The following is an 18876-nucleotide window of genomic DNA, read 5'->3' on the forward strand; positions in this document are numbered from 1 at the left end:
CTTCTATTGGAAAATGGTATTGGAGACCAACATCTGAGCACCACGTGCGCTTGTTGCTCCCCGGGTGTCAGTTCTTCTGCCTCTCAGCTGACGGGGCGAGGGGACAGATGTGCTCACTAACCCTGACAGGCACACCAATCTATAAACATTGCTGTATGGAATCGCCTGCATCTAAATTATTCTAAACACCAATTCAGAATGATGTCTCCAACCTTCATCCACTAGAATCATCCACATGAATCATTCTAGCTCCTTCTTGATATTTAAGAATAGTAATCTTTTGTATTTCTTATAAACTGGTAGTTAGATCCAGACGCATGTTCAGTTTCTTGGCAAGCATAAGTCATAGGAGGCGGCGTGTTCTGCCGTCATGAGGCACATAACAACAGGTTTTCTTTCAGTGACATTAGCAGCCATTGATGTCATTTCCTGGGGTCTATTTGTTCTTTAAAGTTTAGAAAATCATGAAATTTTGATTGTCTCCTCCTTTCTTCTTTGAGTAACTGGAACCATCCAAACAGAAACTTCCTGTCATCTACTATTTGGTAACCTGGAGGCAGAACCTGTATAAAAATAATAGGATAAATGCTTAATTCTTTTCCTTGTTATTTTGAGTGCCTTGAGGAACTGGTGGCTGGTCAGGTGCACGCATTGCTGAGTGATCTATCTCCAGACTTGACTCCTGGGCCATCCGCTTAGGGTGGTGGAGCCAGGGAGGAGCAGAGGCTCAGCTCTCCTGTTTGGAAAGTGACAGCAAGGCCGGGGGTGGGGGGTTATCTTGAAGGCTTCATATTCATTCTTCCCAAAAAGCTCTGGTCTTCAAAGTCCTTATTTCTTGTGCTGTTGCCTTGATTTTATAGATTAGAAATAGTCGAAAGAAAGCAGGAAAGCAAAATACCATAGCCCAGAGTTCTGAAAAAGCCATATTTGACCTTAAATCCTTCAAGGCAGCTGGTCTAGAAGAGAAACCAAGGCATCTTCGGAGTGTTGGGGGTGAGTTAGGGCTCTGCTCTCAACCTTGGTTGCTTACTAGAGTTACCCAAAAGACATTTTAAACCACCCCAGGCCCCAGATCACAACCAGAGCATCTGATTTAATTGACCTAGATGCTGGAATTAGCATTTTTTTATTGTGCTTTTAACAAGGTAGTCCTATATTTATCCAGGGTTTTCTTTCTTTTGTGAATTGAGGAAACACTGCATAAAGGCTGGCTGGGCGCCGAGGCCACTGTACAGAGCGCAGGGCCGAGAAAGGTGGAAGCAGGCGGGGCCTGGGCTGGGGGTGCCCGCATCCTGGCTCCTCAATATCAAGCCCTGAGTAGCCCCTACTTTCGGGAGGGGGGAGCGGGGAGCTAGTCTTCCCCTTCCAGCACAGCTCAAAGGTCTGAGTGTGTGGGGGTGAAGTCCAGAAAGCCGGGCCACGTCTTCCACCGCGGACCCACGTCTCTCGCCTGCCGGTGCCTAAAGGGGTGCTTCACCCACAGCTCTTCCCCGCTGGCTGCGCCTTTCTCCCCGCAAATCCCACCTGTCCTGTCTTACCCGCAGCTCACCATCCCCCCGGTCTCGGGCCAGCACGCTCACTGCGCGCCTCGCTTCCGAGCTCCACCTTGGAAAGGCGCCCCCTCCTAGCGCGGGCGAGCCCGCCAGGCCGCGCCGACCCGGGCCGGGCAGCCTCTCCGGGCCCGCGGGCCTCCCGCCCCGGCTTCGCGCCCCGGCCAGAGCGCGCCGGACGGAGCTCCCCGCGCGCCCCGAGCGGTTCCTCCGGCTCCTCTTCCAGGAGCGCCCGCGCAGGCCACCCGCCCGCCGCGGCCCCGGCTCCCCCGACCCGCCCGCACAGCCCCACGCGCCCGGGCCCAGCCCGGCGCCTCCCCCCGCGCGCCCCGCCCCGCCCGGCCCCGCGGCCCAACCGGCGGGCGCGCCCCACGCCCCGGCCGCCCGCAGGCCCCGCTCCCATTGGCCGCCCGGGCGCGGCGGGGATGGGGCCCGGCGTTCCCTGTGCGCCGCGGCCGGGCCGGGCGGGCGGCGAGCGCGGCGCCATGGCCGGGGCGCGCAGGCTGGCGCTGCCCGAGGCCCTGGCCCTGGGCCCCGGCTGGCGGCACGCGTGCCACGCGCTGCTCTACGCCCCCGACCCGGGCAAGCTCTTCGGCCGCTTCCCGCTGCGCTACGCCGTGCTGGTGAGGAGGGGGCGCCGCGCGGCTCCGCGCCCCGCGGCCTCCCCGGGGCCCCCGGCAACCCCCGCTTCCTTTCCCCGCAGATGCAGATGCGCTTCGACGGGCGCCTGGGCTTCCCCGGCGGCTTCGTGGACCTGCAGCGAGGCAGCCTGGAGGACGGGCTGAACCGCGAGCTGCGCGAGGAGCTGGGCGAGGGCGCGGCCTGCCTGCGCCTGGAGCGCGCCGACTACCGCAGCTCGCACGCCGGGCCCGCGCCGCGCGTCGTGGCCCACTTCTACGCCCGGCGCCTGACGCTGGAGCAGCTGGCCGCCGTGGAGAGGGGCGCGCCGCGCGCCCCGGACCACGGGCTGGAGGTGCGGCCCGCCCGGAGCCCCGCCCCGCCCCGCCCCGCCCCGCCCCATCTCCCCACCCCGGGGCTCTCCCTGCCCCGAATTTCCTGGGGTTTTGCACGTGGTTCATCGGGGTGGCTGAGTGTCCAGCCTGGGCTCCCTGCGGAGGTTTCTCCCCTCCCCCTTTTACCGGCCTCTGCAACTGTACAGAACTCTGCTCCCCGCGGGCCGTGGCCAGGCACTGCACCCGGGCTGTACCCCCGCACCCCCCCCCCGCCCCCACCTGTGGGGAAACCCAGCACCTTCGCCAGGGGAAGCGGGGGAACCCATGGCACGTGGAGATAGTTTTCAAACTGGCAAGTATCAGAATCTGGGGAGCTTATTTAAACAGCCATTACGGGCCCCACTGCCAATATTGTTGATTCGGTGGGGTCAAGAGAAGGACCTGAGAATATGCATTTTTGACAAATGCCTCAGTGATGCCTCTCTGGCAGGGGTGGGGACCACGTTTTGAGATTATGGTGTAGGGCCAAGCATGCGTCCTGGAGGCAGGGGCCACTGAAGGTTGAGTGATGTGGGAAGGATGACGTTTCATGGAGCTGGATAACCTGACTTCAGTCTTTTGTCTGCAGAGAGCTAGGCTCACCCGGCTCCACTAAGGTATGAGGCCTGGGATCTAGAAAGATCCAACGGGCATGTGATCAACCTCAGTTATGAGTGTCTCCTTCTTTCACAGGTGATGGGCCTGGTGCGGGTGCCCCTGTATACCCTGAAGGACGGTGTGGGAGGCCTGCCCGCCTTCTTGGAGAATTCCTTTATTGGAACTGCACGGGAGCAGCTGCTGGAGGCCCTCCAGGACTTGGGCCTGGTGGAATCTGACAGCCTTAAGCTCTCCGCTCCTCACTAGAGGCAGCCCTCCAGGGGCCCTTTCCTTCGTCTTGCTGGATCTCAGTCCCCCCCTTCTCCAGGGAATCTCCAGGGCAAGCCCTGTATCTACTGTTACTTAGCACAATGACTGGTCTATAGTATGTGCTCAATAAATGTTTGTTTGAATTACATTCATCTGTAAAATGAATGAATGGATTGGATAAATTATCTCAAAGAGCCCCTCTTTGGCTTCCTAGTAATGTAAGGGAACACTTTCCCTCACTCTGTCCATCAAACAGGTATTAATTCTTAATCACACATGCTGACAAAGCTGTTTGGAGGCATCCCGGCGAGTTCTTACCATGGTGACATCATGCTTCCTGCTCATCAGGTGACGGGCCCAGCATAGACGAACTCATCTGATAGATATATTGAGGCTTGGAGCTCAAGACCAGCCTTACTGACTACTATATGATAAGGTTTTGGTGGCCCCTAGAGACACTTCCCAGGTCCTCATCTATCTGTTTCTGTAGTTGATGCTTTATGTCCCTTAAAAAACAGAATATCCATGATTTTTGAAGAGTGCCCACATCAGACTAAGTATGTATTGACTGTGTGGAACTTTTAAAGATAACATCGTTGAGTTGAGGAGGTCCTGTTGCTTGAATTTCATAATATCATTTTAAGGGGATTAAATTCCCAAATCATTGCTTCAGGTCTGCCAGTGTGACAGCTTGTTGCAGTTTGTCCTATGCTAGTAGTGTGGGCAGGTCACGGTTGCAAGTTTATGTATTATAGCTAATTGTCATTACACTGTGGTATAAATTATTTATAGCAAGTGTTCTTCTCTTACATCCTGATGTAAGATGGATGAATTGGATGAATGATAGAATTTTCAAGTATCATTTAATACAGCTAAAAAAAAAAACCTTCCCGTTAAACCTGAAATCTGCCATCTTGGCATTCCCAGCTAGAACTTTCTGGGCTTTCTAAGAATAGGTCTTCTAAAACTATGAGACTCATTTAACTGTCCTTGCCTTCATATTTATTTGGATTGAGATTTGAGGACCTCGGTGTTTCTGATTGAATTTCTTACTAAAAAAAGGGAAGCTGTGGCATGGTTTTATTTCAGGACATTTTTAAGTAAATATTACTTACTAGTTATGTAAAACCAAATAAGATGGACAGGTAGAAAAGGGCAAGTGATGCAAAACCAGAATTAGATCTGACACCCACCTGGTCGGGTTTAAACCTATTCCAAATGTCCTTAAACCCGTTGCTATTTCTTGCTGACAAATGAGAAAGTTTTGAGGTTGACCACATAGAAGCTGCTGCTGTACCCAGAGTCCCTGCTGACACAGTCATTGGCTAGTGAATGTTGAGGTGATTACCTGTCTGATGGCCTCATGGATGTTGGCCCGACCAGGTGGGTGTCAGATCTAATTCTGGTTTTGCATCACTTTCTGAGCTTTGCAACTTAACTGTCATTCATAGAGACTGGCAGAATGTGCAGTTCTTGTGTCCAAAGTTGCAAATTCAGGATTCTGATTCTATTTCAGATGTGACACAGAATCATTTTGCTTGAGTAAGATTGTCTACCTTAATTATGTGGGCTGTTACAGGGAACTGTGGCCTGAATCCCATGTTAAGAAATGTGGGAAGTCAAATATAATTTTGGAAATGTAAATACATTTCTGTTTACTGATGGACATGTATTATTTATGAAGTTTTGGCTCGAAAATGCCAGAAGATCCAATTTAAACTTTCTTAGCTCATCTACCTGGAAATCTCAGAAATAGGTGGATTTCAGGAATATGTCATCCAAAGGTTTAGTTTTATTCTCTCACTCCATCTCACAGCTGGTTACCCTTATTTGTGTCTAAGGGAAGAGTCCTTAGCTTTGCTATGATCGACTCAGGTCTGCCCAGTCCATTTGGTCAGAAGACCACCAGCTAGCTGATTGAGACCCAGGAGACTTACACTGAGTCCACTGCCAAGGGGAATAGCATTAAGTGAAGATCAATTCTATTGAAATGTCATGGCTGCTCACCAATGAGGAAAGGAAGTAAACTATAATGTCCACAGCCACAAAATTGGGGCCACGGAAGGCAGAACATTACCTGTGAATTAGGTACATGATGACTTCTGTCAAGCAAAGTGTAAAGGGAACGCAGGTAAAACTTGTGTTGTTCTTGCCTGATTTCAAACAATTGCCTGGAATTGAAGGATTTATGTGAAGCCGTTGGCTCTCCTTAGTGACTTTCCCACTTGTGCCCTGTATTCAGAGAGAGACAGAATGGATTTTGTTGTTTCTATGCTATGGTTTCTATTGTCTTAGCTTCTTCTGTTTAGAATGCTTGGGCAGGGCCTCTCTGGTGGTGCAAGGGGTTAAGCACAGCACTCTGAAGCTATCCACAGTCTCTGCAGCAGGAATTCGAATCCCCAGCAGGCCAGGGAGCTGACCCACATGGCACAGCAGACCTCTCCTGTCTCTCCCGCTGCTCCCCTCAGCAGTGTATTTCAGTCACTTCACCTGTTCTGCTCCCCACTCTGTCTCTGGTGAATCTTCTCACCTCCCTGCACCTCTGGCCTGTACCCCAGTTCTTGTATGCATAAATAAATCTTTTTAAAAAAGTAGAATGCTTGGGCAGAGATAACATCTTCACGTTTTCTCCCTGGCATAGCCACTCTATTCCAAGTCAAAGCTGAATATTCAAACCTCAGCCACAAGATCTCAAATGGCCAGTTTTTGAAAAATCACTTACAAATTAGGCTGTTCTCCAGAGGGAGTTTTGAAACATTTATTTGCTTAAGTGACTATAAAATTGGTAATATGGTTAGGACTCAAATTAATGGGCTGGTGTAGTCTTGCAAGTTTATTTCACAGGCCCTACTTGGCCGGAACATTTAGCATGTGCCTTGTCTTCCTTGAAGCCATGTGTCATCAAGCCTTTTACAACTGACAAAGTAAAACTCTCTTGCCTAAGAACTCCAAGTGCATTGAAACTCTGTCACCTAGATGGACAAATTGACTGTGACTACGTACCAGGTGTGTCATCTAAATCATTGTATTTACTCTGCAGTCACCTTGTTAAAGGAGTCCTATGCTGCAGATAAGGAACAGGTTTGGCGAGGTTCAGTGATTTTCCTGTAGTCACAGAACTAAGCAGCAAAGCCTGAATTGAACTCAGGTCTGTTTGTGGCCACAGCCCATGGTCCTGGCTGGCTGGGTCCTGAATCCATCCAAGATCTGACCACGTAGCTGAACCGCCTTCGGGTCTCTCTGGGGTTTGAATTATGTTACACTTTGCTTTTCGTTGTTCCATTGGTTGCCTCTCCACAGACAACTATTTTGCCTGGAACTCGAGTTCTTGTTTCAGCCTACCCAGGGCAGGTAGTGTTTGGAGGCAGCTCTGAGGCCCTCCCACCCCTGTGGGTTTAGGGCGAGAGAAGGGGGCAAACCCCAGGGCGGGCAGCAGAGGTTTCCATTAACCTTTGTGCCTCCACCCACAGCTCCTGTGAACGGTGATAACCCCCCAGGCTTTTGCCCACCAGTCCAGGGAGCTGAGGAGGACGGCAGATCAACAGTGGCTAAACTGTGTTCATCAGCTCTGGGCGCCAGCAGGCTCTGAGGGGCTCTGCTGGCCCCTGTCAAGGCTCAGCGGGTACTGACGCTGCAGGTCGTGGTGAGGGCAGCTGGGCCCACTGCAGTGCCGGCCTGGGGCCAGAGTCAGAGTTCTTCCTCGGCCCTCCCTGCTCACTCTGCCCTCTCAGAGTGTGCTCCAGGCTGCAGACACCTCCCACGTACCTGCTCCCAACAGCCTCTGCTTCCCAGGGGTGCCCACAGTCGGGGGTACTGTTGATGGTATCTGGGCGAGGCTTGCTTCTGTTTCTGCAATTTTTCCAGGGCGGGCTTGTGCGGAGGGAGCCTCCTGAGTACACTACCGGATGGGACTAGAAAGAGGCCCGAACACCGCGCTCACAGACTCACTCCTCTCGAGGACTCAGTGCCTCTGAAGGCCGCACCCTAAGTGGACAGGGCGGTGCAAGGACTTGAGGTCAAGACCAGTGCTTATTTAAAAAGATTTATTTATTTATGCATACAAGAACTGGGGTACAGGCCAGAAGGATGGGAGGGTGAGAGGATTCAAGCACTTTTTAAGGGAGATGAAAAACATGGCGTTGTAGCCTTTGTCCTCAGGTTAAACTCAAGTGAACTCTGCTTTTAGGTGGTGACTCACACCCTGAAACCCTGTGATAATAGCTCTTGGTGATTCATCTGAATGTTTTACTCTGAAGTTGCTCCTCTTTGAGGAATGTTGATGTGAAGCTCTGGCTCCTAGGAAGTAGGGGTGAAGCTCGAAATCCTTACTGCTTTGTGAAGTGGTTATGATAACAGTAATTAATGACCGTATTTCTCCCGGCGCTGCCAAAGCATTTGGGCATTGCAGACATGCTTGAGAATAAAGCAATAGCTAGATAAGGCGCGAAAGACTTTAATCAAGCTGCCTAAAACAGTACCTTTTCATTCCTTTTTTTTTTTTTTACTTGCCATGTATATAAACTTTCAAAATTAGTGTCTGAACTAATTGCTTGGGTAGATAGCAGAGATTGTCGTTTGCAGAACTATATTATTAAATGGAAATAAAACTCGAAGATCCTAACATTCCTTTCATATGAATGCTGTATCTTGAGGCCTACACCTTTTCCACACGATAGATCTGAGAGGGTTCTCAGCCCAGCTTGTCAAGGCCTGGCCTGCCCCCTCCTAGCTGTGTGACCTCGAGCAAATTGCTTACTTGCTTGGCCTCCGTGTCCTGCTCTGCTGAAGGTGGTAGCTGGAATATATCTATTAGATTCTTTCCTGCCTTAGAATTCATTTTTGCATCTTCTGTAAATGTAGATGAGCTTCCTGACCTGGAATATATTATATGATGTATGGCAATTGCCCACATTAATATCATTTCATGCATGTTTTCATTTTACTATAAAAAGGTTGAAACATCAAAAAGCAGAAAGAATTGTACAGAGAACACCCATATGCCTCCAGCCTCGATTCTGCCATTAATATTTTACTTCACTCGCTCTTCCACATTTTTATCCACCTCCCTACCCCTTTCTACTTCATATTTTTGATGTAGTTCAAGATAAATTGCAGGTACCAGTATACGTCACCCCTAAATGTTTCAGAATGGGCAGAATCCACCAGACTGTCAGCATTTATTTATGGTTTGGTTTCATTAAAATGAAATGCACTAATCCATTTTTTACAAATTCATTATATTTTAGTAGAAATGTTAAATTTAATGGAAAACTCTGCTTATACTATGTTTTTAAAATAATCTAATTGAGTCAAAGTTTTTTTAACCAAAGTAACCCTACATTATAACATGGTATAAGTTCCAGCTGTGACATGCACCATCTTACTTGCATTTCAGAGGCACTTAAGGAACTCAGATGATATCAATCAAGATAAACAAGGTTATCATCTCCCAGAAAGTTCCCTCATGCACCTTCCAACCAACCCCCAGTCCTACCCCAAACGTGGTCCATGCCAATAGATTTGTTTGGGATGTTCTGAAATTTCATATAAATGGAATAATACAGATGTGATCCCTTTCGGGTCTGGCTTTCCCTGGGCACATTTTTGACATCCATCCATGCAGTTGCGGGCCTTGTGTTTCTTTCTTTGCTTCCTAAAAACAAGCGCATTGCAGTCAAGCCACAGCTTGCTCCATCACTCTTCTTCTGTCAGTGGACACTGGGCGATGCCGCTGTTATCTACCCTCAGGAGGTATGCCCCTTTCTGAGCCATGCCTTGCTTCAGCAGAGTCGTGCCTGGGAAATTGTGTCAAGCGCTTTGGTACACGCGGCCTAATCTGCTAGCGGCTCAGACCGGAGCTTCACGAGGAGTCTGTACAATAGTGTTTTCTTAAGCACCGAGCTCTCAAATTGTACTGGGAGAAGGCCGTGGGCAATGCAACGCCTACAAAAAGGAAGGAAGTAGACGAAGCTGTAGAAAATAGAATCAAAATTTGCAGCAGAATGCCAGGAGGAAAGGCAAAAGGTGCTTTGGCTTTACATTGCCAGAAGAAATCAAAGTGGCAGTCTTTGAAAACCTAGGAACGAGGTACTCATGGTAAAGCAACAGATCAAAGGTAGTTGTGCATTTTCCGGTCATTTTCTCTATCTTCAGCAGAAGTGGAAAACATTGGGGGATTTTATTACATGTAATGAAGATTGATGATGAATTTTCTGGTGAAAATATTTCAGTGGAAATGTTTCAAGTACTGAGACATTTGAAAGCCACTGAACTCAAGCCTGGAGAAAACCATGGACCGTAGTGCAGTTTGTGGAATTTATTGTAAAATGGGATGTTTCTGAACCTGTCGAGTTTATGTGTAAGACTTTTCCTAAATTATCTGGCTTTTGCTTTGAGTGAAGGAAATTTTTCAAATTTAAAAATAATGAAAAGACAGGTTTCCCTGCCATGTCAGTGAAGACAGGTGGACAATCAGGCTATTTGGCTACTTACATGCCAGTTTTCACAAAATCACTGATATTTGCAGAAGTGAAGGCTCAAAAATGAGAACTGTATGTTACTTCCTTACTGAGATGGAGGAGGTCATTTTTTCCTAAAATTACATTAATATAATTAATCATTCTTTTTCCTTGGTTATCATGTAATACTTATTCTTAAAATGTATTTCCCCGACCACAGAGAAGCTGAGCGTCTTTCCCTGTTTCTTCAATAAATCCTTCATTTTTCTCTTCTCGGCAGTGGCGATACTCAGGGAGCTCTTTACGAATGAAACCAACGGATTGTTTTCTGAGAAAAATACACATCTATGCATCGGGGTGGGCCTTTGCAACCTTTCTGAGACTGGCTCGGAAGCACCCCATTGTCACTCCACAGGTGTGGAAACTCTGGACCATGATCTCAAACTAATTTAGAGCAGCCCCCTGCACTCGAGCCTCCGCTTTCTCTTCTGCAGAACAGGATCAATCTCGGGATTAATGGAAGGACATGTTAACATCTAAACATTTTAGGTTAAAGGTCCCAAAATTATTGCAACCTTTGAGCTATGGCTGCTATTTTTTTTTCTTTTCTCCACCTCCCCTGCCCCCTGAATAATTGTATAAAATTTGGATGCGTTTCCAATGTTTGAAAATTGAGAGTTCTCTCTCACACACACAAATCCAAATTCTCTTAGAATTTCTCTTCTCTTAGAAAACCAGGAGCTCTAGCCACTCCTGTCCTGTACCGACAAGAGGCCGGGATGGAGAAGCTGCTCCATCTCCAGGGTTGGCGTAGCCCAGCAGAGCCCTCTGTTCTCCTCGCTCAGTGGCCCAGCGACAGCATGGGCTGCAAGTCACCCTCTCACCCGCAGCTGCTCAGCTTAACTCACTTCACCTGCGAGCCAGGTCGACCTGGGGCTGGGAACACTTAGCGTTCCACTGTGCGCTGACTTCTCGGGGTCAGCTCGTTGCCAAGTTGTCTCCCACAAAGGTGATAAGGCTTGATCAAGATTGAGGGGTGCTATCTTTCTCTGGGAGATTTACTTGCATTCTAATGGGATTTAGGGGAAGGTCTGTCCTGATCTTTCTTGTCACACTCTGGAAAAATCCCAGTAATGACTTGAGAACCCTTGTGCAGCGAGGCCTGGACTGATGGTGGAATTGCAGTTGTTTTTCACCTTCAAACTGTTTCACAATTCACAGCTCACCACTGTCCCACCCCTAATCCAAGCCAGAGGACTCCTCCGGATTCTTGTGAGACCAGGAAAAGGCACTGGAATATTCTTACTTCCCTTAGATAGTGTTTATTTTTAAACAAATCTTTCAAGCATTAAGAACATTTTTAATGGTTTTATTATCTATTAAAAAATCTTATTTTCCAAATTTGGATTAGCCATTCTCTAAACTCAACACTTTATTATTTTTATTATTTTTTCTTCTAAGGATTATTTTTATTATTATTTTTCTTCTAAGGATGCAGTGCCTCTAAAATTACTTTATTAATATAATAGGTTACGAGATGATTTCTTTATATTTGTTGATCGAATTCAATTCTGCTCTCTCCACTGTTTTTCTCCATTAATATTCAAATTTGGGGAATTTTTTGATGTTGTGGTGGATTTTTGCTGTTTTGTTCACTTTCCAACACATCTTTTCTTCATTTCTGGAAACTGGAAGATGACGGCGGCTGAGATGAGGAAGACCGGGCAGTCTGTTCTGTGCTCATTCACTTTCTCATATTACTCTTCGCTCTGAGTGGGCAGTGTCCGCTTACCTCTCCTTTCAGGTTTGGCTCTCAGGGCTTTGCAAGCATCTGTTTCTTAGTTCATATACTAAACTTCTGCAAGAAAAAAGGACATATCTATCCAATTTTCTGTGACCGGTGCTGAGGTGGGAGCCACGTGTCTTGTCCGGTGCTGCAGGACGGCTCTGGGAGTCCGCGGTCATCGGGTTTTGTGCTCATCAAATGTCTTCCTTTCCGATCTGGGTCCTTCTGCCTTTGGCTTACCCTTCCACGCGCGCTAGAGCCTGTTTGGAGAGTGGAGTTCCCACGGGTAACAAAGCTGAGCAGAGCATTCTCCTGCGTTCAGGACTCATGCAGAGCTAGAGGTGGGCCATCCGAATTGGGGGTGCCAGCTGGGTTGAGTTCTGGGGAAATCCCCCTCCTGGGTGGGGGCCTGCCCACTAACTGCCACATCCTCACGTGGTCGAGGTCACAATCGTCACCTTTTGTCTCTGCTGGGAGTTTTTCAGCCCAGATTCAAGGGGCTAGCAAACAAATCTTTGTGTGGGAGACTGGGGGTTAGACTGAACCCCAGCGACAGCTGTGCACAACGGAGCAGGTTGAAATGGAATTCAGCAGGCGCTGACTTCTTGGAGATTGGTTCCAGCATCAAGACAACTTGGGAGTGGAGCGTGGTCAGGGACTCCCTGAAGTCTGGAGCTGATGCCCTCCAAACACTTCTTGCTGTCTGCTAGGCGCCCAGGCTAAGCAGGGAACCATGAGCTTGCAGTTCTGATCTGGCTACTGCAACATCGTTCTCGGGTTCATCCCCAAGGACTGGATAGAAGTGGGCTGGGCCTGACGCTCTCGGGAGCCAGCAGGCTCAGAGTCCCCTGTCCCTGTCAGATATCACAGCCTCCTGTCATCATGTGTTATGTTAATCAAGGGTCTGTCGTCTGACCTTGATAAAGCCCATGGGTGTCCTTTTTTGAGGCCCATTTTTGCAATGCTGCAAAGTGTTTTGAATCCCTGGATGCTTAGCAACCCTTTGAAGAATCAGGGTGTCCCAGTCCTTGAAGGTTCAAGGACTTTCTGCATGTGACAGCATCCTCTGGGGTGCTTGCTAGTCAAGCAGATAACCGAAGTCTCACCCCTGGCCTCCTAAGTCAGAATATCTAGGGTGGGTTCTGGAAACATGTACTTTAAAACACTCTGATCCTGGGCCTCCCCGGTGGCACAGCGGTTGAGCGCTGGGTTGCGAAGCTGCCCGCAGCCTCTGCAGTGCCGGTTCGATCCCCGGCTGCTCCCCGGCCACCGGAGGAGGGTCCCACATGGCGCGCAGACCTCTCCTGCCGCCCGCTGCTCCCCTCAGCAGTGTATTTCGTCAGTCTGCCTGTTTTGTTCCCCGCTCTGGCTCTGGTGAATTCTCTCACCCTCCTGCACTTCTGACTGTACCCAGTGCTTGTATAAATAAATAAATAAATCTTAAAAAAAAAGTTAAAAAAAATAAAACACTCTGATCCTGCATTCCCTCCACTTAAAAATCTCCAGTGATTTCCCACTGCTTCTAGGTTAAAACAGAGTGTGCCTTTTGTCTAGGAGGCCCTGCATGACCAAGTCTATCCTCAGCTGAAGATGGAGAATCATCAGTTGTGATTAGATGACTCCTCCAACAATTGTTTCCTTGAAGCTTCCTTGAAACAATTGCTTTTGGCTGAGGTAAAAGGTTTCTGACCTAGTTCCAGCGAGACGCCTAATGCAATGTCTCTGTCATGGCTGCCAGTTCTATTTGAAAAATGGCTTCACAGGTGTCAATTTCTCACAATGTGATAACGCAGGGAAAGGACTAGCACAGTGTCCGGTCTGTAAAAAAGCTCTATTATTGAGGAGGACACTGAACTTTAGAGAAGTCCATCTGCAGTGAGTAAATGGGGGCCCCTCCACTCACAGGGGGTGTCCCTCCCTCCCTTGGACCCTGCATTGCTGCCTGTAGTTTAGTTTGCTGAGGCTCTCGGGTTCTGTGGCGTCTCCAAGTTCTTCGTACCTTCCCTGTGGTCAACTGTGCCACCAGGAAAAACGCTGCTCGTCACCCCATTCATATCTGATGTTGGGGTGACAGCTCCAGTCCTTGCCTTGCGGAGCCAGCTCCACTTCTAGCTGCTGACTTGCACAGCAGAGAGTGAGCCACAATTGCAGACCGAGCTCCCGCTCACAGGTGCTGCTTTGCTTGGGTTTTGGCCCCAGGAGGAGGGACTTGTAACCCAGAGATCCCTGAGCCAGGAGACACAGAGCCCAGGTCCTAATTCCTGGAATTCCGCTGTCCCTCATCACCCCTCGACCAGCGCCCTGGGATTCCTCTGCTTTCCCAGCTGGCGGAACAGCCATGTCACGCCAGGGAGCTACTTGACCTTTTAGGGCTGAAAACTGCAATGAAAATAATGCATCCGGGTTCTGAAGAACAATCTGCAGCTTTGAAGAGAAGATGTCAAGTGGGTAGATCCTGGTCCAGACCTTTCTCATGTAAAATCACAAGTTGCAGAGGCCTGAGGGCGAGAGGCTTTAATCGTTTCTACCTGGAGCTGAGCGGGCCGCATGCGCAGGCCTCCAGCCTCCAGGTGATGCTGATGCTGCTTCATTTGGAGACGCGCCTTCTGGAGCTTAAGTGCGGGTCTGCGCCCGGCCCAAGGCCGCTGGGGCGCGGGGCCCACGGGGCGCGCTGGCGTGGGCGAGAGGCCGAGCGGGCCTTGGAGGACGGCAGCTGGGTGCAGAGCTGGGCTCCCTGTGTGGGGGCTCGGCCCCGCGGGGAGAGCGTTCTGCAGGGACCCCCCTTCAGCGACGCCCCCGAGTTTATCAGATATAGGTGGGTGAAGAGCTGAGTCTTTGCCAGATCCACGGGCGCCGTTACATGTTGCTTTTTGATGAAGGGACTGGAATTTATGGCTTTGTGTTGGGGCTGGTTTGGTTTACTGCACTGCTAATCCTCCCTGCCCCCACCTCCAATTCCTGGAAGCTTCCATAGCTGGTTTTTAAGGCTTAGAGTGCCTACCCGCCCACCCCCAGTTAACCCACGCCTTCTCCCATCAGTCGGTCAGAGCATTTATTTCTCCACTTACAAGTATCCAGCACAGACTGGGCGCCAGCCTTGGGCCGCCTGCGCCCCAGCACATTGCTACTCCAATGTTATCACTCACTGAAATTTCTCTTGACCCCCCCTGGCTCCCCAAGGCTGTGTTCCACTCATGCCCCCATTCCAGGGGTGTTCAGAGAGCTTCCTGGGGTGGCTTTTTAAGCACCTCCTGCAGAGGGGTGTGGGCCAGCCCCGCTCCTTCCTCCCGCGCGCCCGGAATATCTTTTCACAAGGATGGTTGCGGGTTTCCTGCATTTTGGCCTCCTCCTTCCGCCTTCCTCTCTGCTCCCCAGCTCTGCACCCTGCATGCTAAGCTGAGGCCAGAGGGGACACATTAAATGCTTGGAGAAATAATGCAACCTTCTAAACAGCAGACATCGAGTTTCCTTTATGGCCCAACGGTTAATGAGGCCAGACTCATGAGACCTGTCAATATATTTCCAAGGCCATGATGCCTAGACCTGGGACTGAAGCTGGTCAGCTTCTCGCATGCAGAGATGGGGGACAGGGGCTTGCCTGTAGTCTGAAGGAAATGTGTGGCGTTCCTTGACCAGGAGTATCTGGCATTGCAGCCAGGGCTGTAGGTACCCTGCTGTGCCCCTGGGGGGGTCTGGGGCTGCTCACTGTGAGGCCTTTGACCCTCTGCTGGAAGGTTTTGTCTGCAAGGTTTTGTCTGCAAGTGTCAGGAATGGAGTCCCTCTGGTGGGAGGAATATCACGGTGAGGCCGGAGGCGGGGGTGAAAGAATTCACTGGAGACAGAGTGTGAAACGGGGAAGGCCTGCTTATTGGACTACCCTGGAGAGAGCAGGGCCGAGGCAGGAGAGCTCTGCACTGCAGAAGAAGGGTTCGGGGCTCCCTTTTATTTATTTATTTTTTTTGTGGGACCCTCGCCGGTGGCCGGGGATCGAACTGGCACTGCAGAGGCGGAGGGCAGCCTCACAACCCAGCGCTCAACCACTGCGCTACCAGGGGAGGCCCTGGGACTCCCTTTTATAACCTGTTTTCATGGGCTTTTCATGACCAGGGGTCCGTTTAGGCCGGTTATTTGCTGGGATGTCTGGTCTAGAGGGTTGAGGCCTTTGACACAGAATGTGTCCTGGCCCTGCTTCCTCACTCTCGGTCAAAGTAATCAGTCTTATGCCTGGTTCCCATAGCAACCTTATTAATTCTCATTCTTCAAGCCTCCTAAGCCCTCCTGTGGGGCAAAGAGCAGGGGCTTAGTTTTTAGCCTTATTAAATGATGCCCTGGCTGTCCCCAGAAGCAACGCTCAATGACAGATGGGGGATTGGTGTAAAGGCCTAGCCGGTTCCTGTTCTAACTCCATCTCTGGTATTTTTTTGGGTCACTGTCCAGCTACTTAAATCCATGCCTTAGGGTCTGCTTGTGGGGGAAGCCAACGTTGGACAAGAATAGCAAGGCAGTGTTTAAAGGAGACTGTCCAAGAGAAGGAGGCGGCTTGTTCTTTCTTCACACAAAGCATAAGATGACAGTCAAGTAAATGGTATTAGTGAGCTCACCCACCCATTTGTGACTGCTAGCGCGCAGACTGAGGGGGTACCCGGGATCCCTACACTTGCATGCTCTAAATCGGCTTTGCCATCTGCTGCGTAAAGACAAAGCAAACTCTTAGCATGAAAGCACTTTATTTTTATTTTATATATATTTTACACCATTCTTCCTTTTTGTACAATATTTGCTTTCTCCTCTTAGGCGTAGTCCCCATAAAATTCCCACCATTCACCCGGGCACCGTCACCACAGTCCCTTGTGCTCTTCCCTACCCTGTTTTGATCCCTCTGCCTCTCCCTCCCCTGCAGAATGTCTCTGACTTATATTTTCCTATTAATTTTGTTTTTTAATTTACTATAATTATTTTCCTGATCCCTTAGTTGGTTCCCCTACATTCCTCCTATAAGAGGAACCATCTGATATTTTTCTTTTTCTTTTTGGCTTATTTCGCTGAGCATGATCCCTTCCAGCGCCATCCATGTTGCTGCAAATGGCATGTGTTTATCTTTTTTGATTGCTGAGTAATATTCCATGGTGTATATGGACCACATCTTCTTGGTCCAGTCATCTGCTTTGGGATTTGGGTTGTTTTCGTAGCTTACCTATAGTAAATAGTGCTGCTATAAACATAGGGGTGCAGGTATCCTCTTGAATTGTTTTTATGTGTTCTTTGGGTAGATTCCTAAGAGTGGAATTGCTGGGTCATATGGTAGCCTGATTTTTAGTAATTTGAGGAGCTGCCACACAGCTTTCTGTAGTGGCTGGACCAGTTTGCATTCCTGCCAGCAGTGTCGGAGAGTTCCTTTTTCTCCACAGCCTCACCAACATTTGTGTTGCCTGTTTGTTTTTAGTATGTGCCATTCTCGCTGGTGTGAGGTGGTTATGTCCTTGTGGTTTTGATTTGCATTTCCCTGATGACAAGTGACAAGTGATGACAAGTGATGTTGAACATTTTTTTCATATTCCTGCTGGCCATTTGCGTTAGAAAAGCCCTTTAATAGGATTACTGTACAGAGAGAAGAAAGGAGATGGTTTCCCAATGAAACACCCAAAGTTACCCATCTCAGGCTGCTGAGGCCTGAGAAATCTAAAGCTCCTTCTGGCAGGGAACTATAGGAAAGGGGCAGAAGGGGCCAGGCAAGTCTGGAACAAAAAGTGCAAAATCAAAGTACAAGTCAAGGTAGTGGTGGCCATTGTCAGCCTCCCTGCGGGCCTCTTCCAAAAGTGTCTCTGTGTGTCTCCTTCCATGTCCCCCAAGTCCCCGGTGCAAGCAGGACTTCTTCACATACATCTCTCTGTTCCATGTGCTCTTCCAGGTCTTCTTCCAAGTTCTTTCTAGCCTCTTCTCCCTGCTCAGACCCACCCTTCATTTGGTGGGGCAGGGAGGACAGAACCTCCCCTTTTTGTGGAGATGACACTGTCACATAACCAAGCCTTTATGGTGCACCTGCTGTTGGCAAAATACTGGACTGGGCACTGCCCACCCCCTAGAGTTTAGATCTAATTTGACCCTAAGACACATAAATAACTCAATTCAACAAGAAATGTAATTATTATTTTTTTAAAAGATTTATTGATTGATTGATTGATTTATACATACAAGCACTGGGTACAGTCAGAAGCGCGGGAGGGTGAGAGAATTCACCAGAGCCAGAGCGGGGAGCAGAGCAGGCAGAAGGACCGAAGTACACTGCTGAGGGGAGCAGCGGGCGGCAGGAGAGGTCTGCGCGCCATGTGGGACCCTCCTCCAGTGGTCGGGGAGCAGCCGGGGATTGAATGGGCGCTGCAGAGGCTGCGGGCAGCTTCACAACCCAGCACTCAACCGCTGCGCCACCAGGGAGGCCCAAGAAATGTAATTAAATGATATTCAGATTAAGTGTTTCTGTGGGTCTGAAGACAGAGAACATGTGCTGGTGGTGGGGCCTTTGCCAGGAGCAGGAGAAGGGATTGTACCCAGAGTTCACTCTGTGTCGAGGAAACAGCAGTCATGAGCAGGTGTGAGAAGGAAGGTGTCTGCGCAGAGGTGTGGGGGGCTCCATCTATGTGGAGCCAAGGGTAGATCTAGAGAGGTCGGGGCATGGTAGTGAGAGGTCAGGAAGACCACCACCGCCTTTGAAGCTTTTATATCAGAGGAGGGAGGGATCTCGCCAGAGCTGGACCCCGGGAAGCTTAATGTGCCTGGATAGAATGAACTAGGGGGTGAGATCTGGCTAATCCTCAAGGCATGTTGCTGGTAGAAGCAGAGAAGAAATTACCCGAGCCCTTGGGGTTCTTCTCCAGCTGAGGGAGCAATCAAAAGGATCAGAAGGAGAAAAGAACAAATCTAATTACGTAAATACATGGAGAGTGGGCGAGGGGCCTGGGCGTCCAGGGGAGGGAGGGCCCGCCCGGTGAGGAGGGCACGTCCTGTTCACACGTTCGCCAGGCGGAGAGGTTTCTCCCATCGAAAGGTTATTTCTGGTAAGATTGTAATTCTGGGTAGTTAGTGGTCAAGCTGCCCACGAGTCTGTAGGGCCTCGGTGCGCTCAGTCCAGCATTCTCTACGTGTGAAGCGAGCAGCCTCGGCGCCGGCCCTGCAGGGAGGGGCCTCTGTATGAGCAAACCCGTGCAGCTAGCCCCGACCTTCCTGGC

The 18876-nt window shown here is 49.7% G+C and overlaps 1 protein-coding gene across 1 annotated transcript; it reads left to right on the forward strand.

Moving 5' to 3' along the window:
* Nucleotides 1–2026: 2026 nt before the first annotated feature.
* NUDT16 (nudix hydrolase 16) lies at nucleotides 2027–3451 on the forward strand. Its single transcript, XM_084247216.1, has 3 exons — nucleotides 2027–2173; nucleotides 2254–2523; nucleotides 3236–3451. The coding sequence occupies exons 1-3, from the start codon at nucleotides 2036–2038 to the stop codon at nucleotides 3404–3406; spliced, it is 579 nt and encodes a 192-aa protein (XP_084103342.1). The 5' UTR covers nucleotides 2027–2035; the 3' UTR covers nucleotides 3407–3451.
* The last annotated feature ends 15425 nt before the right edge of the window (nucleotides 3452–18876 follow it).

This window comes from Talpa europaea (assembly GCF_964194135.1).
Source record: "Talpa europaea genome assembly, chromosome: 11".
Taxonomy (NCBI): Eukaryota; Metazoa; Chordata; class Mammalia; order Eulipotyphla; family Talpidae; genus Talpa; species Talpa europaea.